Source organism: Myiozetetes cayanensis, unplaced genomic scaffold, assembly GCF_022539395.1.
Source record: "Myiozetetes cayanensis isolate MyiCay16 unplaced genomic scaffold, myiCay2020 scf6-25, whole genome shotgun sequence".
Classification (NCBI taxonomy): Eukaryota; Metazoa; Chordata; class Aves; order Passeriformes; family Tyrannidae; genus Myiozetetes; species Myiozetetes cayanensis.
This window is the reverse complement of record NW_026087853.1, coordinates 63141236-63166276: the sequence shown is the minus strand read 5'-3', so window position 1 is coordinate 63166276 and position 25041 is coordinate 63141236. Positions and strand designations below refer to the sequence as shown.

Below are 25041 nucleotides of genomic sequence, written 5' to 3'. Positions count from 1 at the left end.
GGGGAGGGAAGGGGAACAAAGAGCTGCAGAACATTCACAGGACAAGGGCCAGATTTCAGTCCCACCTGACACTGTTCCTGTTCCCCTTCCCATGGCAGGACAGTCCTGCTCTGTGGCCACTGGAAAGTTGCTGGGGGGGATTCCTGGCAGCTTTTCAGCTCCCCCAGGGGTCAGGAGGACAGTGGCCTGGTGCAGGTGCCCAAGCTGGGTGTGATTTGCAGCTCCCCAGGACTCTCCCTGCTCTCCTTGGGGTGATTGTTGAGGCTTTGGCAGTCTGGGCTCGACCTTCCCAACTCCAGAGTGGGACTCAAACACCCCCTTGACCTGGGCTGGTGCTGCATTCCCAGCTTGACTGGAGGTGACCTCCTTCCCCCAGCACCTCCCAACCCTTCCTAGAAACCTGCCAACACCTTCCTGGTGGAGAGACAGCGGCCACCTGGAACAGGAGCCCTGGGGAGGTGGGACTGGGCCCATCATTCCCAATAAAACAACGGAGGAGCTGAATTTCTTGGGCAGCTTGAAATCATGGAATGCCAGCATGGGTTGGGTTGGAGGGAAGTTTAAAGGTCATCTCATTCCAATTCTTTTCCATGGGCAGGGACACCTCCCACCAGCCCAGGCTGCTCCAACCTGGCCTTGGACACTTCCAGGGATCCAGGGGCAGCCCCAGCTTCTCTGGGCAACCTGTGCCAGGGCCTGCCCACCCTCCCAGCCACCAATTCCTTCCCAGTATCCCATCTATCCCTGCCCTCTGTCCAGTTTTAAATATTCCCTGGTTTGCAGCTCTCTTTGCTTCCCTTTGGGAATCTCCTCAGTTCATTGTTGCTCCACTGCCATGATTTTCTTTAGCCTTGGCTTCCCAGGTCCTTAATCCATCCCTTAATCCTGGTTTTATTTCTAGCTGCAAGCTGAACCAGGTTCTTTCTTTCCCCTCCTTGTCTGTTTGCATTTCCCTTGATCTGTGGGAAGCGTTCCCAGCTCCTGTTCCTTGGCACTCGTGGGAGTCATTTAAAGGTGTGCCAGGAGAGCTCAACAAGACATCAATGATGCTATTTGTGATCCCTGGAGTTTGCAGAGTTTGCCTTCTTCTTGGGCTCTGAATTGGAAACAAGCTGAAATCTCGGAGCCAGTGGGATCCAAACACCTGTCCAATTTCTTTTCCCTGGGTGAAGGAATTGCCAGAACCTTTTTAAGCTGTTCCAGGTGCAGGCTAGGAGAGATTTGGTTCTTTCCCAGGTTGTTTAATCGTGTTTTAGACCTTTTCACTGCTCGAAGGAGACTTTGCCAATTCTTCATCCTCTGAAAGGGGAAAAGAAGTTTACAGAGAAAAAACCCACATGGCAGCAGAGGTGGTTTTGGTGTCTGGAAATCCACTTTGAAGCAAAAAACAAGGAATTTCCATCCTGACTGAGCCCAGGAGTCGCTTGTCCTGTCTCCCATCCAGCACCTGGAGTGTACAGAGTCAGGATATGCTCAATCTTCCAGCCTCTGATATTTTGGAACTGCCTGATGAAAAGGTTGTATCTGATGACTGTGGTAACCTGGTATGGATGGATTCAATTCCCACAAAGGAATATTCTCTTTTTTTTTTTTTTTTGGAAGGAACTCAGGGCCTTGAACTTCACGTCACCGTGTTTGTTACCAACCTGTGACCATCACAAACACAGTTACATGTTGGGATTCGAAAGGAAAAGGGGGTTGTTTTGCAAGAAAAACCAAACATTTGAATGCTGCTGGTTGATAATTTCAGTCAGTCGCTCTGATTTCTTGTTTTAAAAGAACCCTTTTATAAGGAACCCTGGGTCTGACGGAGTATCTGTGCCTTGCTCTCGGCAGCTGCTGCTCTTGCCCGGCCCTCGTTGCTGTTTTTCATCCTCAGCTGAGCTGCCAACTCCCCCTCATCGAGATTTCCTCTCTTCTCCCTTTTCTCCCCGCTCTCCCCCTTCCCAGTTCTCCCACCTTCCCAGCAAACCCAAATGTCACCTCCTTTCTTTGTCACCACAGCTAAAACAAGTGAAATCTCAGGCTCTCACTCCCGTTCTGGGCTCAGGAAGAGTGTTGGGTGGGATTGTGTGTCTGTGAGAGCTGGTTCCTGGGGAAGGAAGATGAAGCAGAGCTGATTTATTGCATCACTGAGATTTAGGGTTTAATTTGGAAAGGACTGGGGGTTCATCTTCATTCCCAGAGGGAGGTGCTGGTGGAAATACTGATGAGGTCTGATGTGAACATAAATGACCATCAGCTCCCAGTATTTAGGGATTCTCCCCAGATTCTCCCCAGGCACCAGCTCTGCTCTCAGAGGTGTCTGAAGGACGAGGTGATTTTTGTGGGTTGTGTTTTATGAAGTTTTTAAAATGGGAGCAGGTTTAAGCAAACAGCTGATGCTGCAGGGAGGGCAGTCCATAACCCTGGGGGTGTTTGCAGAGGACAGCGGGGTGGGAAAGGAGCCCTTTAAAGCTGCTGTTTTCTGATGTTCACTTAAATAAATTTAATTTGGTCAAGCCAAAAATGAGGCTGGGTTAGTGCAGGAGGGCACAGTGAGGGTGGGAAGGTCGGGATAGGCTGCAGGAAGGAGGCAGTGCTGTGTGTGCTCCTGGGGGAGCAAAGAATTAGGGAGGGATGAACCTTTGCATTGGAGTCTTTGGAGACTGTGCTTGGCTCAGGTGGGACAGCAGGAGGAATTTCTTCCTGGAAAGGGTGGTCAGGCCCTGGCAGGGGCTGCCCAGGGAGGTTTGGAGTGCCCAGCCCTGGAGGTGTCCAAGGCAGGCCTGGCCGTGGCACTCAGTGCTCTGGGCTGGGGACAAGGTGGGCATCGGGCACAGGGGGATCCATGGGCTGGGAGGGCTTTTCCAACCTCCCTGACTCGCTGATTCTGGGAGGTTTAGGTTGGATATCAGGTAAAATATCTTCATGGAAAAGGCTGGCACAGCTGCCCAGGGCAGGGGTGGAGTTCCCATCCTTGGAGGGATTCCAAAGCCCTGTGGATGTGGCACTTGGGGACATGGGGCAGTGGTGGCCTTGGCTGTGCTGAGTTGGACTTGATGATCTTGGAGGGCTTTTCCAACCTAAATGATTCTCTGATTGGATGAGGCACAACCACCTTTTGCAACCCAAACTGTTGGGTTTTTTTTTTTCACTTTTCACACAGAAGGAAAATAAGTTTAATTTCCTTTCTGATCTTGGTCCACCACAGAAACCCGTTTCTTCTCCAGTTCCATTTCCAGCTCCCTTTGTTCCCTCATTTACAGACACCTTTATTTGAGCTGCTTGTCACTCGGCCTAAAATCTGCATTTTTGCCCCCCAAACCCCTCCCCTAAGGATTTTTGTAGCAGGAAGTGCAGCCAGGCTTTGTGTTACTGAAACACTTGAGGAGAAACATTTTCCTTCTGCCTTGATCAGCTGAGTTGGTGTCACCCCCTGGCAGCACTCTGGGTGTGTTTTGGGAAGTCATTCCTCCTCAACACTCCGTTTCTCCCACGGGTCTTGCAGGGGAGTGAAATGGGAAGAGGTGGAGACAACGAGGAGCGGAAAATACCTGGAAAGGTTGTGATGAGAGGGTGAAAAAAGCGCCTCAGTTTAACCTGCCTGGCTTTGACAATGGCTTTGTCACTTTGAACTGTGCTTGTGTTGTGAAGAGTGAATTTAAAGCAGGAGATCCCTGTTTAACAGTCACTTTTGCCTCCCTCTGTTTAGACTCCAGGCTGAGTTTAATGACAGAAACACATTTTTATGCCATTTTGCCCCCTGAGGGAGATGAGTTGTCGTGGGAACTGGTGGCTTCTGCTTTGCCACTGCTGCTCCTGACGCGGTGGAGCAGCTCCTGATCTCCATCCTCCTCCAGCATCCCACCCCAAACCAGGTGAAGGCATCACCTCTGGGTTCTGGGGGTGGTGACACCCCCAGATTTGGGTAAAACTGGGTTATGTTTTATGAACCTTGCAGGTTGTGCCAGCAAAACGTGGGCTAGTAAAGGGGTTTTAGGGTCAATTTGGGGTTTTGCACCTCCTCAGATCTCCACCTCTTCCAACATTCCACCCCACTCTGGGTGAAGGCATCAACCTCTGCATTCCAGGGGTTCATGATATCCACAAATCTGGGAAAACTGAGTTCTGAAAAGTTATGCAGGAAGGACTGGCAAAGCTTAGGTCAATAAATGTTTTTATGGTCAGTTTGGGCTTTCCACCTCCTCAGGTCTCCATCTCTTCCAACATTCCACCCCAAACTGGGTGCAGGCATCACCTCTGGCTTCCAAGGATTCATTCCACCCCTAAATTTGGGTAAAACTGGCTTCTGAAAGGTTCTGCAGGGAGGACCAGCTAAACTTGGGCTGATAAATGGTTTTTAGGGTCAGTTTGGGGTTTTACACCTCCTCAGATCTCTATCCTCCAGCATCCCACCCAAACTGGGTGCAGGCATCACCTCTGGGTTCCAGGGCTTGGTGACACCTCCAAGTTTGGGTAAAGCTGGGTTCTCAAAGGTTGTGCCAGCAAAATTTGGGCTAATAAATGATTTTTTAGGACGAATTTGGTGTTTTACACCTTTGCACACTGAGGATGGTGCTGAATGTTGGGTGGTGAAGATCCAGCACCTGCTGACGTTTTGGGCCGTGGAGCTGGGCCTGGTGGTGAGAACCAGGAGATTTCCCATCCCTGGGCTTTCCAGCACTCCCAGACAATTCCTTTGGCACCTGGATTGAGGGAAACATCCGGGGCAGAAGATGTTCTGCATAAACATTTCAGGGTGAGCAAATGGAAAATGGTTTCTAATCCATTTTATTGCTGCCTTAACTCGGCCTTTTGTGTTGAAAATTGATCTGCCATCGGTTTTTGGTCCCTCCTGGGTGTTTTAAGAATGTTGATTGTTTTTCCCTGATTTTCCATTTGATCCTGCACATTTGCTGAGCTGATCCCTTGAATTCTTGAGTGTGTTTCTGTTATTTTAATGAATAATGTGACTTTTCTTTATACTTCGTCTGTTCTTAAACATCTTCTTGGGGTCACAGCCCAAGATTTTAGACCTGGATTTTTGACTTAGGTTGACTCTTCACTCCTCTTGACCCTTTAATTTGTTGTAACTTCCCGTTTTGGGGTCACCCCCAGAGTCCAGCCCTGCTCTGACCGGTGTGTTTTGGGCCCAAGTGATCAAAGCACCCAAGTTCTTCTGCAGGACTGCTTTGCTTGGAGCTTTGTGGTGTCAGTGCTGATTTTCCCTGTAATTAATAACCACCATTCTTCTCTCCTGGAAGATAAAAGGAAGTTGTGGGGGGGTTTTTTTCCCCAATGTGTTACAGCAATAAACTGGAAAATAGCAATTTCTTTGTAATCTCTGGCTCAGAACGAGGGTTCTCACGTCCTGCCTGTTCACAGTTCCTGTCACTGCCTGCTCGGAGTTAGAGGAGGGAAAAATTGTGCTTTTCCCTGCCAGGCTGCTCGAGTGGGAGTGTGTGTGGGATCAGCTGGCCCTTTGTCAGTCTGAAGCCATTCCCTGTGTCCTGTCCCTCCATCCCTTGTCCCCAGCCTAATATGTATATTATATATTTTTTAAATGTATATTATATTATCACAAATAAGCTATTTGCTTCAATTGCCTCACTTTTCTCTAATAATACATATATTTTAAAGCTGAAAAGGCTACTTTTGTTGGCAGCCAAACACCATCCTGTAAAAATTCCTTATAATAAAGAGAAGATAAATAGGTTATTATTCATTCAGATAGCATCTTAAAATTAGTACATTTTAATACATGAATAAACTTCAATGAATGTATTTTATGTTACTATGTTTTGTTAATATTGACATATTTTATAATATAATTTGTATTTTATTATATGAAATACAGAAATATAAAAGTAATACAAAACAGATACAACTCTGGGCAGTATCTAAATCAACTCTGCTGTATTTTGGTGTCAATTCTATGACATCACCAGTTCCACAGATACTGGCAATTCTTACACCATGGTATTTAATTTATATATTCCTTGGATAGGGCAGCCCATTTCCAATGGAAACTTTTTGTGGGAGAGGAAGGGAAGGAAGAAAATTCCCGGCTATTCATTTACTCCTTTGGAAAAAAAAAAAATCAAAGCTGGTTTTAAAATTGTGAAATAAAACTCACAAGAGGTTCTGGGACCACCTGGAATTTATCTTAAATTGCTTTTCAAGCAGCTGAAATGGAGAGGCTGAAAGTGCTGGATCTGAAATGATCCGGCAGCACATTCCTAGGGATGATCCCCAAATCCCTGGAGCCAGGAGTTTGGACCAGAATTCCAGACAGATTGGGACTGGTAAATGTAGCAGTGCTAATGGTGGTGCTGTCCCCAGGGAGCCCAAAGGTTGGAGGTGTGGGATTTGGTGGAGCTGCTCATCCCAGAGCAGCAGAACTTTATGGATCTCACAGGGCAGGAAAAAGGGGGATGTTTTTGGGAAGTGTTGTTTGCTGTGGCTTGGCCTCTGAAGGCCAAACCTACTCTGGTTTCAATGGGAGGAGAATTCTCACGGGTTTTGCATCTCAGATCCTTTTGTAGCTGAGCCCTCTGGGCCAGGAGAAGTTCCTGAGGAGAGGAAGGTTGGCCCCTTGTGGGTTTGTGCGGGTTTTGGGATCTGGATTCCACTCAGGACCCAGAACTGGTGGAATTCCAGGTTGCCCAGAGAGGTGTGGACTCCTCATCCCCATTCCAGGCCAGGTTGGACAGGGCTTGGAGCAAGCTGGGCTGGTGGAAGGTGTCCCTGCCCATGGGACAGTGAGATGAGCTTTAGGGTCCTTTCCAACCTTCCATCATTCCATGATGACTCCAGCATCTCTTTACTCTGGGGGATAATCCCCCTCCAGCCAAGCCAACCTTTAGGGCCACCTTGGTGGCCACCAAGGGTCACCCTGCTCAGCCATGGGACCTTCCTTCCCACGGGACAGGGTTGGAAGCAGAGCATGTCCAGCTCAGGCTTGTCTGGGCATGGAGACAGAGACTTGTGCTGTGGTGGGAGTGGGGGAATCACCACCCCTGGGAGTGCTGATGAGGTGTAATTTTATTGATGAGGTGTAATTTTGTAATTCCTGTGGTTGGACTGGATGATCTTGGAGGTCTTTTCCCACCTTAAGGATTCCGTGATTGGGAAAGTTCCGATGTGGAACTGAACGTCCCTTGTCCTGGTCACTGACCTGGTGTGAACTGAAAGAGGAGGAGGAACCTGGGAAGTTCTCTGGGAGGTCTGGAGCGTTTTGTGAGATGGTTTAGCCCACAGAGTCCTGCAGGAGTGTTATCCATGTGTTATCCATGTGCATGTCCACCTCTCTTGGTCACAGTGAGGGCTGTTACTGGCATTTTTTATGGGTTTGGAATTAAAAGTCTCCCTTTAAAAGGTCTTTGGGAAATATTTCCCAGCGTGAAGGGAACTGTGATCGCTGTAAATGACACTGAAACACCTCAAATCATGTATTTCAAGCAATATTTGTTCATAGTTTGGTGCAGTTTCAAGCAACTGAGCATTTGACTCCTTAAAATTTATGTTTTCGGAGGTGTTTCCATCAAAAGTGGTTTTAAAAGAGTGCTCAGTTTGGTGGAGAGATCCACGAGACCTCCACCCTCCCCTCTCCTACAGGTCTCAGGTAAATAACACTGTTTTCTGGTGCTTTGCTCAGATCAGGTGGACCAAAACAGCAGGAAGTGCCTCTGACAGATTCCAAGACTCGAGTGTCTTCAACGAAACCCTGCGGATTTCCAACATCCAGAGACACCAGGGGGGCCGTTACTACTGCAAGGCCGAGAACGGCCTGGGCTCTCCCGCCATCAAATCCATCCGAGTGGACGTGTACTGTGAGTAAATCCTCGGCAATTCTCCCTTCCTGGGTTTTGTTGTTGTTGTTGTTGTTGTTTCACTTGACTTGTGGGGTCACAAGGAGGGAGCGGCTCTCCAGGAGTCCGATTTCCAGCGTTTTTAAGGTGGATTCTTGAGGCTTTGGGGAATATTTATGGGAAGTTTGGTGGGGCTGCTCCTGCAGGGAAACATCTTTAAATGAGTGACAATATTTTGGTAAGAGCAGATGGAACTCGGGTACGACCTGACCTGCTGAGAAATCAGTGGAGGATCCGTCACAGGGGGAAGATCTGCCATGGACTACTGGGTTGCAGTGAAAAATGTGGAGGGTTGGAATCGCAGTGGAAAATATGGAATGTTGGGATCACAGTGAGAAATATGAAGGGTTGGGATTGTTGAGAAAAATGTGGAGTGTTGGGATCACAGTGAAAAATATGGAGGGTTGGGATTACAGTGGAAAATATGGAATGTTAGGATCACAGTGGAAAATATGAAGGGTTGGGATTGTTGAGAAAAATGTGGAGTGTTGGGATCACAGTGAAAAATATGGAGGGTTGGGAGTGTGGCAAAAAATGAGATCACAGTGAGAAATATGGAGTATTGGGATTGTGGTGAAAAACGTGGAGTATTGGGATTGTGATGAAAAACGTGGAGTATTGGGATTGCAGGGAAAATCTGGAGTATTGTGTTGCAGCGAGAAATATGGAATGTTGGGTTCCAGTGAAAAATATGGAGTATTGGGATTGGAGTGAAAAATGTGGAGTGTTGGGATTGGAGTGAAGAATGTGGAGTATTGGGATTATGGCAAAAAACGGGCTCACAGTGAGAAGTATGGAGTATTGGGATGGTGGTTAAAAAAAAGGGGTATTGGGATTGCAGTGAAAAATATGGAGTATTGGAATGGTGGATAAAAAAAGGGGTATTGGGATTGCAGTGAAAAATATGGAAGATTGGGATTGTGTTGAAAAATGTGGAGTATTGGGATTGCAGGGAAAATATGGAGGATTGGGATTGCAGTAAAAAATATGGAGTAATGGGATTGTGATAAAAAATATGGAGTATTGTGATTGTGGTAAAATGTGGAGTATTGGGATTGTGGTAAAAAATAAGAAGGATTTGGAAAGCAGTGAAAAATATGGAGTATTGGGATTGCAGTGAAAAATATGGAATGTTGGGTTGCAGTGAAAATTATGGAGTATTTGGATTGTGGCAAAAAATGGGATCACAGTGAGAAATAAGGAGTATTGAGATTGTGTTAAAAATATGGAGTATTGGGTTGCAGTGAAAAATATGAGGGATTGGGATTGCAGTGAAAAATAAGGAATATTGGGATTGTGATGAAAAATGTGGAGCATTGGAATTGCAGTGAAAAATAGGAAGTATTAGGACTGTAGTGAAAAATATGAAGAATCTGGATTGCAGATCGGGCACCAGAGCTGACAGAAAAAGAAAGCATTGAAAACCTTCTGCAATAAATGCACGAACTGGAATTAAAAAGGAAATAAATTCTGACTGCAGAGATTGCCCTCTCAGGTGGATTTCAGGGTGTGGATTGATTTAGAGACAATTTCTGTGGCTTGGTTCTGGGATTGGAATTCCCCCAGTTGGTTTTTGGGGGTTTCTCTTGCCTGATGGGTGTGTTTGGCTTTCACGATTTGCCTGAAAAGCGATAAAAGAGCAGAAAAGCGGGAAATCTTTTAGGAATAATGAGTGGATCAGGTGGTGATTGTTAATTAGCTTGTTCTTGGAGTCCCATCCATGAATTTTAAAGAGTCCATCTGGGCCAAGCAGGGTTTGGAATGGAGTGATGTCTTCAAACTGAGAGAGGGCAGGGTTAGGTGGGATTTTGGGAAGGAATTCCTGGCTGGGAGGGTGGGGAGGGGCTGGGATGGAATTCCCAGAGAAGCTGTGGCTGCCCCTGGATCCCTGGGAGTGTCCAAGGCTGGCTTGGGATCCCTGGGCTAATGGAAGGTGGGGCAAGGAGGTGGGACTGGATGATCCTTAAAGTCCAAGCCAACCATCCTGTGATTCCATAGTGCCCCAAAACCACTTCCTTCTCCCCTCAGCATTCCCATATTAGATCCTCCTCCATCCCTGATTTCAGGCCTGGCTGGGCTGTTGGCAGCAAAGGCAGCAGAACCAGTCTCCAAGACAGGAAGGGCAGGGAATGCAGGTTCTGAAATGTAGATTCTCCTCGAATTTCCCTGAGTTTTCCTTCTGGAACATCCCTTTTCCCTCCTATTTTGCTCAGCTCTAATTTGCTGTCTGGGATTTCTTCCAGGATTACAATTCTGCTTTTTCCATCACGTTTTGCTCCTTAATGTGCCTCAAACACAGCCCAGGTCTTTGTGGAAAAAGATGGAAAAAACCCAAACCCTGGAGCTCCCAGGAAAACTCCCAAGAAATCAAAATATTCAAAACTGGAATTTCTAAGTAGATTTAGGGAATTTTGTCCTCTTTTGTCCTTTTTTTTTTTGGAATCTTCAGGTTTAATTTCTATTAATTTCTGTTTATTGAATATTTGCTCTGTAAATCCCATGTTGTGTGTCCATGGCAAGAACTCTGAGCAGGAATTTTGGGAGGGATTTGGAGTCTCTTTTGCTCAGAGACTCCAAAACAAAAAAAAGCATCCAAAGCCCTAAACCAACATTTTGTCTCTAATTGTGGTTTGTTTGTTTTACTGAACATTTATTGAGCGAAATTCCCTGGAAAAAGGCAGTTTTCTTCCAGAATTAGGCAACTGTCAAAAACAAATCTGTGGCAAACAGATGATGCTCCCTTTTGAAATTAAAACTATCATTGCAGCAGGGAAGAAATGGTTTGATTTCTTTGGAGGAAACTCTCTACTGCGTTTTAAGAAACAAGCAAAATATTTCTGTTTCTTAAAATATATGTTTTTAAAAAATCCAATTGGAAGCATCTTGGCTGGTAAAGATCAAGAGAAAAAACAATATCAGAGTTGTTTTCCCTGTTAGGTTTGGATCAAGAGCACTATCTAAGGCCTAGAGGAAAATTTCAGCCTCCAGTTTAAAATTTGAAAAGGAATTATTGAAAGAAAAATCCACAGAAAAAATATATATTTTTTTTTTATCCTTTATTCATCCCCATTATTGACTTCCTGGCTGGTTGGGACGATTTAACAGCAACACATGGCCGGGAAATCTCCTTCTCCAGCAGTTTCCTGTTTTTCATTCTCCACTCAGCTCTGGCTTTTGGCACCTGGAGCCACATTTGCTGCTCCTGCAAGGATTAATTTTACAAAGACGGGCAGGGAAGGAGCCAGAGAGTCGGGCTGTGAGGGGAGAGGGGGCACTTACATCACTTGTAAGGACTTCCTGCAGATTCTGTGACTTGTTGCATCTCCCAGAAAGAAGATTTACAGTCAGGATTCAGGATTTAAAGAAACCTGGCTGGGGCAGGGCAGCAGTGCCTGCTCTGCTAGCTGCGTTTTGGGTTGGGACATTAAAGAGAGAATTTCACTCCTGTGAAAATCCCCTCCCTGTTTTACACCCCGAGCTGGTTCGTGGCTGGAACCATGCACAGGAGGTGGGTGCTGGGTCTCAGCAAGATCCAGATGGAATCTTCTCTCAGCATCTGGGAGCAAATCATGCCAGTGTTGGTCAACAGATGCATCTTATTCCTTCATCTCTGCAAGTTCAGCTTGGTGTTATTTCCATGCACCCTGTAATTCTGATTAACCACTTCCCTAAAACTGCCTGGGTTTAGTCTGATTTGTATGATACTTGTGTTTTTTACCTGCTCTAAGAAGTTAAACAAACCCACATTTTAGACCACACTGATGGGTGAGGAGCACAGGCAAGGATTAAACTGAACACATGCAATCCTTTTAGAAATCCTCAGCTGGACTGAAAGGGGGAAAAAAAAAAGCAATTTGGGAAGATTCCTTGTGGTTCCTTTCCAGCTCAGGATATTTTGGGATTCCAGGAATGAGGGGTTCAGGTTGTTCACAGTCATTTACTGGCTTGACATCAGACATTCATTCCCTAGAGATGGGTAAATCAGAGAGCTCAAGGAAAATCCTTCAGGTGCAGCATTCCCATCAAGCTCCATTTCATCCTGACACTGGCTGTAGGGATGCTTCAAGGGGCAGAGAGGATTCTGCTGGAATTCTGGAATGTGAGGGAGGTGGTGCTGTACCAGCTGCATCCAAAGCTCTCCTGGGCTGTGCTGAACCAGGCTGCAAACTCCTCTGATCCTGGAGCAGATACAGAGCCAGGACAAGCCTGGGAAAATTTGAGGGTTGGGGTCAAAATACCTGAAGGTGGAAACTGGGAAGAGAAGAAAAAGAACTGGTGGTTCAGCGGTTCAGTTCTTGTCCCATCAACAGCTGCTCTTGGAAAGGTTCTTATGGAAAGATTCTTATGGAATCAGGGAGTGGTTTGGGTTGGGAGGGACCTTAAAGCCCACCCAAGTTCCAACCACTACCGTGGGCAGGGACACCTTCCACCAGCCCAGGGTGCTCCAACCTAGCCTGGGACACTTCCAGGGATCCAGGGGCAGCCACAGCTTCTCTGGGAATTCCATCCCAGCCTCTCCCCACCCTCCCAGCCAGCAATTCCTTCCCAATCTCCCATCTCTCCCTGCCCTCTGGCAGTGGGAAGCCATTCCTTGTGTCCTGTCCCTCCATCCCTGGGATCTTTTCACCTCATCCCTTTGCTTTCTTTTTTTCATTTCTTTTTGGAAAGATCCTTTTGCTCTCAGGGGTGTCTGGACTGTGGTAAATGAATTAGTGATGATTTTTTTTACAGCAGACAGCTTTCTGTCCTTATTTCCTGTGCCTAAAACGTGTTCTGCTCCCCCAGCTCTGGCTGACAGTCCTTGTTCCTCACATCAGGTTCAAACAAACGCCCTCATTTCCCTTGGAATGGCATTCCCAGGAGGGAGGGTTCCATCCTCGCTGAGCCACCAGCACAAGGAACTGCTTCATAAATCCGAGCTGAATTCATCCCAGACTTGAACTCTGTTTCTTTTCTCTGGAAGTGTCTCTTTAAAGTCCATCTCATCTTTCTTCTTTGAAGATGAAGCTTTTATACTTGACTCCTAGAAATTTTTTTTTTTTTTTTACCTGGCTTCTGGAGGACACTTTCTCCTTTTATAAGGGAGGAAAATAAGGTAGAAATGAAGTATTTTCATTTAAAGAAGCAGAGTTCCTACAAGAAAGCTTTATCTGCTGATTCCCAAAGGGCAGTTTAGCATGTTTTAGCAAGAGAAAGTCCTAATTCTTTCACTGAAGGTGTATTTTTGTATTCCTCTTGCTTTCCCACATCCTTATGGACACAAGGGCAGGCTGCACAGCTTGAGGAGAAGAAGGTGGGGCAAAAGGTCAAGTTGATGTTGAAAGAGTTCTGAAAATAATGTGGAAGTCAGGGAGAGAAAAAGTTTTATCCAACAGATTTAGTGCACAGAGAAGTTGAAGATTTTATTTCACTTATTATATATTTTATTATATATTCTCATTGTGTGGTAGAAAGCAGACAAAAGCGTGCTGAGAAAATCTCTCATTCCAGGATTAAAAGGTTGATCCGAGGGTTATGGGTAAACAACCATTCCTTCTGCTCACAGATCCACTTAAATCTTGGTTTGCAGCTCCATTTCCAGGAAATGTCCCTGGATTTTGGCTGCTCTTCCAATGCAAGGGCAAGGAGGGAGGCAGCTGGGTCACAGCACCCAGTTTGTCCAGTGGTGGGAATATTCCCTGCACCAATTCCAGTCCTCTGTGTGACACAAGTCCAGTTCTAGGGGGCAAAAAGCTCCTGCAGCCCCAAGATCTTCCTCCCAAATCCCTGCTGATGTCCCTGTAGGTGATGGGTAATATTTGTGGAGGTTGGAGTTGTTTTATGTCTCAGTTCACCTCCTGTTGGGTTTCCTTAATCCTTTCACATCCAGGTTGGAATCGTGGAATCCCAGAATGGGTTGGGTTGGAAGAGACCTTCAAGACACCTCATTCCACCCCCTGCCATGGGCAGGGACACCTTCCACTGTCCCAGATTGCTCCAACCTGGCCTGGGACACTTCCAGGGATCCAGGGGCAGCCACAGCTTCCTCTGCCCAACCTGTGCCAGGGCCTGCCCACCCTCCCAGCCAGCAATTCCATCCCAATCTCCCACCTAAATCTGCCCTTTTCCTGCTCAAAGCCATTCCCCCTTGTCCTGTCCCTCCATGCCTTGTCCCCAGTCCCTCTCCAGCTCTCCTGGAGCCCCTTTAGGCCCTGCAAGGGGCTCTCAGGTCTCCCTGGAGCCTTCTCTTCTCCAGGGGAACCCCCCCAGCTCTCCCAGCCTTTCCCACATCCAGTGTGGGCATTTTCCCTGTCCCCCTGGATGATGAGCACACACAGAGCTGGAAGCTGTTCCAGCCCAAAGTGCTGAGCAGCCTCAGGTCCGTTTGTGGGACACCATTCCCTGCTCTTCAGCTTCCCAAACATCCTCTGCTGAGACCCTGGGCCTCCTCAGGCCATAATTAGGGACAACAATTCCCTGTGATCCAATTTTCCCCCCAAAGAATTAGATGGGAGATTGGGATGGAATTGCTGGCTGGGAGGGTGGGCAGGCCCTGGCACAGGTTGGGCAGAGAAGCTGTGGCTGCCCCTGGATCCCTGGAAGTGTCCAAGGCCAGGTTGGAGCACCCTGGGCTGGTGGAAGGTGTCCCTGCCCATGGCAGGGGTGGCACTGGGTGGGCTTTGAGGTCCCTTCCCACCCAACCCATTCCAGGATTCCGTGATTTAATGACAGGAGTGGGAGTGTTGCCGAATTTCAGGAGTTCTGCAGCTTTTCAGAGAGCAAAGACAACTCACTGAGCTCCCCTTTATTATCCAAAAAAGGGTTTTGCCTCAGGCTTACAAGAGGAGAAGCCTTTTGTCAGGATTTGTCTTTGGGGGTTTTGGGGGTTGTTTTTTGTTTTTATTTCCCAAGTTCAGTGCTTGTTTCCCTTTCAGGAGATTTTCTGTATCTTTTCATCTTCTTTTTTTTTTTTTTCCATGGTAAAGAATTTGGCTGAGGGTTGAAGAGTCTGTTTTTCACTGGTTTTAGTCCTGCTTTTCATACAGTTGTTACACATTTGAATATGGAGGTTTTTGCTTCCCCTGAATGGGGAGAAGTCACATTTTTTGGAGTTTGGTGCTGGATTTTGTGGAAGTTTTGATCCCTCTGAGCTCTCAGGGAGTTGTTCTGAAATGAGTTTCACTCACCAGAGTTGAACCCAACCATTCTCCTCAACAAAAAAAATGGGAATATAAATGGTGTAAATATATTTTATAAGAGCTCTGCCACCCTGTTTCCATCTAAATTCAGATTTTCCCCTCTTATCATCTTGTACCCATAATTCAGAAATTGAGTTTCAAGAGCCTGGGGGTCCTGATTTCACTGAGTGAATGAGGAAGTTCATGGGGAAACCATCAAATCACAGAAAAGAAACATGTTCAGTCTGAATTAACCAGCTTGGAAATGCCTCCTAAATGCTCTCAGTTCCTCACCACCTCATGTGCATTTTTATTTTCTATAATGAAAACCTTTGTGTGAGCAACAGGGAAAAAAACCCAACTGGTGTTGGTGCTGCTGAAAGGTTGGATTTTTCTTGTGTGCTCTGAGTCGAGGCAGGATGAGAAAATGCTGCCTGAACTCCACAATTCCTGGTTTGGGGTACATTTTCCATTGATATTTTTTTTTTTCAGGCTTGTTTTAATTCAGTTTAGAAAGTTGTGTGTTTAAAGAAGGGTTTGATGTGTGGAGGATGTTTGGGGTGGGAGAGGAGTTGCATTTTCCCTCTGGGAAAGGAGGTTTTCCAGTCTGACCCCCACCTGCTTCCATGGGGGAACATCTCTGGTGGGCTCCAAGCTGGAGAACTGCTGATGGCTTTGTTTATAATATAATTTGAAAAATTTAATTTATTTTAATTTAATTTTTTATTTATTTAATTTATTTATTTTCATTTGACACACCAGCTCTGTATCAAACCCCCTGAACTCACCAGCCAGAGAGAAGAACCTAAAAATGCATTTCCCCTCGTCCTAAACTGCATTTTAGCCCCTTGTAGCTGCTTTTTCCCCAGGCAGCTTTGACCAATGGTCTGTTGTGAGTGACTGACCCCAGTTAAAGGTTTGACCTTTAAAACCAGTTGGGAACTTGAACTGGAAATGCTGGGAAAGAACCCAGAGGTTGCTGCTGCCCCAGGAACAGCACCTGGGGTGGGTTTGGTTTGAGTCCCAAAGACAGAAGGAGGAGGAGAAGGATGGGTTTGTTTTGTTCCATGTGGTTGCCTTCACATTCCCTGGGTTTGTGCTGGGTTGAGTTTCTCTTCTAATATTTTAGGGTGTTTATTGGAAAGAGACCTTGGAGCCCCTTGCAGGGCCTAAAGGGGCTCCAGGAGAGCTGGGGAGGGACTGGGGACAAGGCATGGAGGGACAGGACACAGGGAATGGCTCCAGACTCATTTAGATGGGAGATTGGGAAGGAATTGCTGGCTGGGAGGGTGGGGAGGGGCTGGAATGGATTTCCCAGAGAAGCTGTGGCTGCCCCTGGATCCCTGGAAGTGTCCAAGGCCAGGTTGGAGCACCCTGGGCTGGTGGAAGGTGTCCCTGACCATGGCAGGGGTAGAACTGGATGGGCTTTGAGGTCCATTCCAACCCAAATTCTGGGATTCAGTGATCCTATGAAATCTGGACAACAGGATCCTGGAGTGATCCGTGATTTCCTTGTGCTGTGACACCAAGGAATGTTTCGTGTGCTCACTCAGGAACCACCTCCAGGTTCTCAGAGCTCCCTCCAAAGCCCCCATTCCTCATCCCACCTCACCTTTTCCCAGCCACATCCTTGTTTTCCTCAGGGCTGGATTTCCCCCTGCTCCAGTTTGACCACCATTTGAATGCAGCTGGTTTTTTAGGACTTGGCACCTGCTGCTGGCCTTGGAAAGCTGCTGGATTGCCTAAACAGCCTGGGATTTTTCTGCAGTAGGAATTGGGTCTGCAGAATCCCTAATAGCATATTCCAGAGCCCTGATGGAATTTTAAGTAGCCTTCCAGCATCAGGCTTTCCTGAAAGCTGCATTTTCCAGTGAAAGAGGAGCCTGCTTTCCTCCTGCTCTGCAGTTTTCAGGGAATCTCTTCAGACACTCCTTCCAATCCTTTTTTCTCTGCCCTTGTTTTTCCCTTTGTCACTCCATGGAGCAGCAGTGAATTGATGCAGTACAGGAGCATCCCTGTGGAAATTCCAGGGAGGAGGAGGAGGAGGAGGAGAAGAAGGGGTACAGGGCCATTACAGTTGGAAACCTCATTCCATGCAGTTCCTCATGGAAAACTGAAGCTAGAAGCTGATGCAACCTCCCTTTCCCTGTGGGTATCCTGCTCTGCCAGTGACCCCTGTCAAAGTGCACTTTGTTTGGGAAAAAAATCTGGGAAAAAAAGGCTGGGAGAGCTGGGGGGGGTTCCCCTGGAGAAGAGAAGGATCCAGGGAGACCTGAGAGCCCCTCCCAGGGCCTAAAGGGGCTCCAGGAGAGCTGGAGAGGGACTGGGGACAAGGCATGGAGGGACAGGACAGAGGGAATGGCTTTGAGCAGGAAAAGGGGAGATTTAGGTGGGATATTGGGAAGGAATTGCTGGCTGGGAGGGTGGGCAGGCCCTGGCACAGGTTGGGCAGAGAAGCTGTGGCTGCCCCTGGACAGTGGAAGGTGTCCCTGTCCATGGAACAAAAGAGGCTTTAAGTCTCTTCCAACCCCAATCAGTGTGTGATTCCATGATTTTGTTTTCCAGTCTCCATCCAGAGACGGGAACTTCTAATGCAGATTTTCTGGGATAAAGAAATTCCTGAGTTGTTCACATTCCTTTTCCTTTAGTACAAGTATCAGTATCAGTAAAACCCCACTTAAATAAGCTGTAACATTCCCTGCTGGGATGCCCTAATACTGTGAGCTGGGAATTTGGAGCAAGCCATGACTTCTGCTGGAATATGAGAGCATGTCAAGTGTCAAACTCGAGTGTGTCCAGTTTTCTGTTGCTCCTGCAGACAGGGCAGTGCTGGATTGTGCCTTGGAGAGGCTCTGAATCCATGGAAAAGGTCAGAGGAGTGACGGATGAGCAGGAAAAGTTTCTGATGCGGGAGGAAAATGATCCATGAGGATTGCTCATGGAGAAGGCCAGGAGGGCTGCAGGGAAAGGAGCCTTCAGAAGGAGGATTTTATCCTGAAGGAGAAGACAGTAATTGGATGAAATGGCAGGAGAGAGCTGGGTGAGGCAGCTGGAAAAGCTGTTGGATGGTGGAGATGGGCAGTGCTGAACCTGGAGCTCCAGGGACAATCCACGGCTGGGAATTCTGTGGGCACAGGCTGGGGCAGCACTGCTTGGTGCTGGCAGTGCCTCTGGATGTGGGGAAGGATGAGCCAGAGCTTCCAAAGGGCTTCTCTGTCCCTTTTTCCATCATTCTGTACCCAGAACCTGCCCTGGATCAGGGCTGGGATTTGGTTTCCTGTCAGAACTGTCACAGCCTGAGGTGGCATTTCATAAAATCATGGAGTGGTTTGGGTTGGAAGGGACCTTAAAGCCCATCCCATCCCATCCCATCCCATTCCACCCCCTGCCATGGGCAGGGACACCTCCCATTAGCCCAGGTTGCTCCTGGGATTATCCCTGTCCAGCCTGGCACAGGAAGGAAACGTGCAGAAGGATCCAGAAGGAACATACAGAGATTGAGGAACTGAATAACTGAGCTGGGACAAAACCCTCCCCCTCCCTGCCCCCCAGAGACCCCAAACCCTCCCCACACCAGCAGCACCTGTCCCTCTGCATTGCATTAACTGTCAGCCTTCCTAAAACTGCAGCTCCAGGCAGTTGCAGAGAAACTCTGGGATTATTTGGGATGTGTGTGTGTGTGTGTGAAATGATAATTAGTCCCTTTTGAAAGCAGCAAATGCCAAGCAGCTCCAAGGCCATTATTTGCTTTATCTTTGCATAAATTCCTCAATGCTGAGAGGAATCTGGACGTGTTATTTAAGCTTTGGACTTGAATTCCCATGTCCTTACACTGCTCATTTGCTGATTATGTTCCTGCTGCATCCAGGAGATCTCCTGGAGTCACTTAAAGGGGAATTGGACCCAGGGTGGTGATGGAAAGGCACAGCCCAGCCCAGGAGCAGGGGATGGGTTTAAAACAGCCAGATGAGCAGGGAATGTGTTAAAACACCCTGATTTGCCAGCTGGTGGATTGTTTTCCTCTGGCATTATCCACAAAGCAATTAGACACGAATTAAAAACTTCTGGAGAGGCTTGGAAGGAAGTATTGACCACTGAGGTTTTCATTAAGGCACGTGGAAGGAGAACCATTGGGATCCACAGTGAGGACAGTGGCAAAGCTGGCTGGGCTTCCAAAAAGGAGGGTGGTTTTCCATCCCCCGAAAAACACAACCAGATTGGAGCTGGAGACTCAGCCCAAAGCAAGATGAACATTCACAGATGATTTACGTTGGAAAAACCCTTCAGACCATCGAGTCCAACCATCCCCAGCACTGCCAAGGCCACCACTGCCCCACATCCCCAAGTGCCACATCCACAGGGCTTGGAAATCCCTGCAGGAAGGGGCACTCCACCACTCTTCATCTTCCTGCCCTTTGTCTTGGAAAGAATGATGGGAAATAACAGGACAGGGGACTTTGAAAGAAGCTCAGTCCATCCTTCACATCCAGAACCAAAATGTGTTTGTGCACTGAGGTGTGTGGGATGGGCCTTGGGAGTGTCCCAAAGCTGCACTGGTGGGACAAGGGAATTGTTGTTGGAGAGAGTCCAGAGGAGGCCCCAAAGATGCTCCAAGGGCTGGAGCCAGGCTGGGAGAGCTGGAGAAGAGAAGGATCCAGGGAGACCTGAGAGCCCCTGGCAGGGCCTAAAGGGGCTCCAGGAGAGCTGGAGAGGGACTGGGGACAGGGAATGGAGGGACAGGACACAGGGAATGGCTTTGAGCAGGAAAAGGGGAGATTTAGATGGGAGATTGGGAAGGAATTGCTGGCTGGGAGGGTGGGCAGGCACTGGCACAGGTTGGGCAGAGAAGCTGTGGCTGCCCCTGGATCCCTGGAAGTGTCCAAGGCCAGGCTGGAGCACCCTGGGCTGGTGGAAGGTGTCCCTGCCCATGGCAGGGGTGGCACTGGATGGGCTTTCAGGTCCTTCCAACCCAAACCATTCCAGAATTCCATGTGATGATTCTGTGAAGTTGTGCCATTACTGAATTACTGCCCAATATACGTTTCACTTTTGTGTTTAAACTGGACTAAGTTGTAAATTAAAAAAAAAAGAAAAAAAAATCAAACAAAATAACCCACAAAGGTTGATGTCTCTTTGGAGATGTTGAGATGCTGCCCACGCAGATTTTCCTGTCCCTGGCTCATCTTCAGTGGGTTTAGAACTTTCCCACCCCTTCATCTTCACTGATTACTCAGATCTCTCCCATTTCCTTGAATGGGAGGAGAGTGGAATTCCATGATCCAGGACAGATTAAGAGGAACAAGGAAACCCAAACTCATCACAGCCTAAAAGTCCTTCCCAAAACCCCTGCTGCTCACAGGTCACCCAGGAGGTTTGTGTGTCACCTCCTCCCTTTGATGCTTGGCTTTTTGCAGCATCAGCTGCTGCTGGATTAAGCAGCTGATGGATTGGATTCCCTGATTTGTTTGGTTGTTTTTTGGGTTTTTGTGCACAGCCTCAAAGAGAATCAATCCTGCAAACTGAAAGGCTTGGGAGAGACCTTCTCTTGGAACCAGGTTTGGAGCTGAGAGGAGCTGCCATCCTGAGCTCTCAGTGCTCTGTGTCCACCCTCGGCATCAGCTCCTAGGGGTTTTTTAAAGTGGAATGAGTGGAAAAAGAAAAAGAATTTTAAAGCATCAGTGTCCCCCCTGTTTGAGCTGACAGAGCTCAAATCCAGATGAAAATTCTCATTGGCTTTGATTCACAAGTAAAGGGATGGAAGTTGACAAATTGTCCTTTTAAACCTCTTCCATTTACCTGATTTTTCTGGAAGCATATTTACACCCCAGCCTGGAGAGCAGGGGCTCCTTCCTGGCATTCACCCCCAGGGCTTGTAAGCCTGGCCAAAATCTCGTGAAAAAAAATTACCAAACAACCCTAATTAATATTTAATTTGCTACAATTTAACCCAGATGAGGTGGAGAAGGGCAGGAAGCTTCATGGCCCAGCAGAGCTGGGAGTTGCTGGAGCTGCTGCCCCCCTATAACTGAACACCCCTGCCAGGATGGAGACACCCAGGGCAGGGAATTTGGGCAGGAGATGGTTTTTTTCCAGGTGACAGGTTAATGGTGCAGGTCCTGGGGCTCCAGGAGCTCACAGCTGGGGGTGCCTGTTGGTTTGTGTGTTCAGGGGTCCCATCCTGCACAGCTGGGGTTGTCAGTGATGTCTGTGGCTCATCCTGGCTCTGTGGGGTCCCAGAGTCTTGGCTGGACACAGGTGTGACCCCCATCCTTGGCAGAAGTTCACTGGGAAGCTCCAGGAGAGGCTCCTGGATTTGAGGGGAGGATGGTCAGTCAAAAACTTGGATGCTGGAAGATTTAGCAGGTCCTTCTTGGCCTCCTGAGAGAGCTGGGGGTGTTCATCTGGAGAAGAGAAGATTCCAGGGAGATCTTAGGGCCCCTTCCAGGCCCTAAAGGGGCTTTAAACGATCCTGGGATTCTGTAACACTGGGATGGAGTGGTGAGGTTGGGATTTTCTTCATGGACCTGAACAGCTATGGGACAACTGCTGAGCCAGGATCACTTTGGGATACTTATGGACAGTATTGGACTTACAGCTCGAGCTGAACCAGGAGAGGTTTAGAAAATTCTTCATGGAAAGGGAATCCAGCCCTGGCACAGCTGCCCAGGGCAGGGGGGAATTCTCATCCCTGGAGGGATTCCAAAGCCCTGTGGATGTGGCACTTGGGGACAGGGGGCAGTGGTGGCCTTGGCAGTGCTGGGTTAACTCCAGAATCTCAGAGGGCTTTTCCAGCCTAAAAGATTCCATGACAGGGGGATCCACCAGGGGCCCAGGGACTCAGGGGAGAACTGCCCAGCGAGTGTGGTGTTGGTTGTAGGTGTTGGGAGGAATTTCTGCCTGGAAAGGGTGGTCAGGCCCTGGCAGGGGCTGCCCAGGGAGGTTTGGAGTGCCCAGCCCTGGAGGTGTCCAAGGCAGGCCTGGAGTGGCACTCAGTGCTCTGGGCTGGGGACAAGGTGGGGATGGGCACAGGGGGGACTGGATGGTCTTGGTGTTCTTTTCCAGCCTCAGGAATTCTGTGTTTCCTGGAAAAGGGGAGTCTCTTCCCATGCTGTTGAAGTGCTGAGCTGTTCCAGGGCTGGGAAGTGCCAGGAGCAGTTTGTGTGGGGGTGATTTACACCAAACAACGTTGTCTGCAGTCCAGGCCTTGCTCTCCCTTTTTCCATCTGCAGTCTCTGCCCTCTCAAGAAGCCTCTGCTTTGTCTTGTCCATTGATCTCAACAACAAATACCCTGCACTTGTTGAATCTGCGCTCTGCTCTCCTCAAATATCACCAAAAAAACCTCACAGCAGGGCTCGTTATCCAGGATTAGAAAAGGGCTCTTTTGTTCCTCACAGAGTGATGGATATCAGGAAGACACAGAAGGAACAAGACATTTCCAAATCATTAGGAAATGTTATTAAAATGGCAGGGATTTCAATAAAAGCGAGGCAAGAACAAAGCCAACAGAAGGTCAGGCCTCTGGCTCCACCAAAGGGCTCTCAGAGTCTCACGTGGGCACTTCCCATCAGGCTTTTTGCATCCCAGGGTGTCCCTGGCACGTGGTGTTTTATGGAGAGAGGGGAAAAAAGAAGTTTATGGCTTTATTTTATATATATATTTTATATATATATTATTTATTATATATAGAAGTTTATTTGGATGTGTTTGTACCTGTAGATGGGTGCCAGTTGTTTATGGAAATTCCCAGATGCCTCATAACAAAAAAAGGTTCAAAGTGGTTGGATGATAGGAGGAAGTTTGATGTCTCTGGAATGTTCCTGACCAAGTTTGGTGTCTCTGGAATGTTCCTGGCAAAGTCTGACATTTTTTGAATGTTCCTGGCAAAGTTTGGCATTTATGGAATGATCTTGACAAAGTTTGATGTTTCTGGAATGTTCCTGGCAAAGTTTGGTGTTTCTGGAAGGTTCCTGACAAAGGTTGGTGTTTCTGGAATGTTCCTGGCAGGCTGTAGAAGGAGCTCTGAGCATGACTTTGTCAGGAGCAATGGATTTGTGTGTCCTGTCTCAGGACCACGAGGTGATTTGGGAATTCACAAGTGGAGATTGTGATGGGACAAGGGGGAATGGTTTTAAACTAAAAGAAGAGAGATTTAGGTGGGATATTGGGAAGGAATTGCTGGCTGGGAGGGTGGGCAGGCCCTGGCACAGATCGCCCAGAGAAGCTGTGGCTGCCCCTGGATCCCTGGAAGTGTCCAAGGCCAGGTTGGAGCACCCTGGGCTGGTGGAAGGTGTCCCTGCCCATGGCAGGGGGTGGAATGGGATGGTCTTTAAGGTCCCTCCCCACCCAACCTGTCCTGGAGTGGCCACAGCAGCCCCACCTGGCTGTTGTGGGTGCCCAAAAACAGGGAACTTTCAGTCTCCCACTGCAATAACCGATTAACACCCAGCGACCACCCCGCCCGTGCAAATCAAGCCGTGAAGATGAAATATGCACACAGGGATGGCAATGCAGAATTCCTGTTAGGCTGAGATTTTTATTTTCGTGTTGAGCTTGTTTTTGATGATGTTTAATTAGCCCTGAATGGCTGCTGAGGAAGTTCCTTGCAGAATTTGCTCACCAGAATCCTCCTGACATCGATGGTTTTGAACTAAAGGGGAAAAAAAAAAAAAAAAAAAAAAGCTCACAATTAATTACAGAGAATTAATTCCGTGGCATTACCTGGCTGTGGATGCAGATTTTGTTTTCCTCCTTGACAAAACTCCAGGAGAAGTGCCATAAGGTTATTTGAATGCCTTTTATGCCATTCCTTGCCTAAATTAAAGCTGTCTCTAACACGAGCTAATAGCTGTGGTTAGATCAGCCTGAGCTGAGCACATGTCAGATGAGGTTCAAGATAATTGATGCTGTAAATATCCCTGGAGTGGAAAGATAGAACCTATTAATGGCTGGAAAATTCACTCTGTTTATAGGAATCTGACTTGAACAGGGATAGAAATAGGCCTGGATTATATAAAGCACTGAGTTTAAGGCTTGAGGTGGTGCTTGGGTTTGTTCCTGGCTGGAATTGGCCTCTCCTGCCAACCTGGGAACTTCCCTGGGGCGTGGTTGGTTTTGGAGGCAACCTCTCACAGAGGTGAGGAGGGTTTGCTGCAGCTCTGGAGAGGTTTGGTGTGGGAGGTCTCATTACAGAACCAGCAATGAAGAATCGCAGAATCCTCGAGGTTGAAGAAGACCTCCAAGATCACCAAGCTCAGGCTTTGACCAAATCCCCCCACGCCCACCAAACCATGTCCAAGTGCTACAGCTGCTCACTGTTCAGTCACCTCCAGGGCTGGGCACTCCAAACCTCCCTGGGCAGCCCCTGCCAGGGCCTGACCACCCTTTCCAGGAGAAATTCCTGCTGCTGTCCCACCTGAGCCTCCCCTGGCCCAGCTGGAGGCCGTTCCCTCTCCTCCTGTCCCTGTTCCCTGGGAGCAGAGCCCGACCCCCCCCCGGCTCCCCCCTCCTGTCAGGGATTGCAGAGCCAGAAGGTCCCCCCTGAGATCCCCAAATGTCTCTCCTTCAGCTGATGCCCTTTATTTGAGGGGCGGAAGGTGCAGGGCAGGCTCTGGGTCTTGGCACATGCAGGAGGCACCTCACCAAACACAGAATGCCAGGATAGTTTGGGTTGGGAAGGGACCTCAAAGCCCATCCAGTGCCACCCCTGCCATGGGCAGGGACACCTTCCACCAGCCCAGGGTGCTCCAATCTGGTATTGAACACTTCCAGGGATCCAGGGGCAGCCACAGCTTCTCTGCCCAACCTGTGCCAGGGCCTGCCCACCCTCCCAGGGAAGGATCTCAAGATCCTCCCCGTGCAGGACTCCACATTATTTTGTGTAATTAGAGGAGCAGAATTCAGGAAACTTACATTTTTACAGGATTTTCTCCATTCTCTCTGCATATCCATCCCCTTCCCTGTCCCTCAGTCTCTGCTCTGCTGAGAGCACCCATGGGTGCCCAGGTGTGGCTAAGCCGAGCTTTGCTCCAGT

The 25041-nt window shown here is 48.1% G+C and overlaps 1 protein-coding gene across 1 annotated transcript in view; it reads left to right on the top strand.

Moving 5' to 3' along the window:
* MDGA2 (MAM domain containing glycosylphosphatidylinositol anchor 2) overlaps nt 1-25041 on the top strand; it is a 256870-nt gene that overhangs the window by 86316 nt on the left and 145513 nt on the right. The window contains 1 exon segment of the mRNA XM_050335716.1: nt 7640-7814. Coding sequence (XP_050191673.1) covers nt 7640-7814 — 175 coding nt within the window.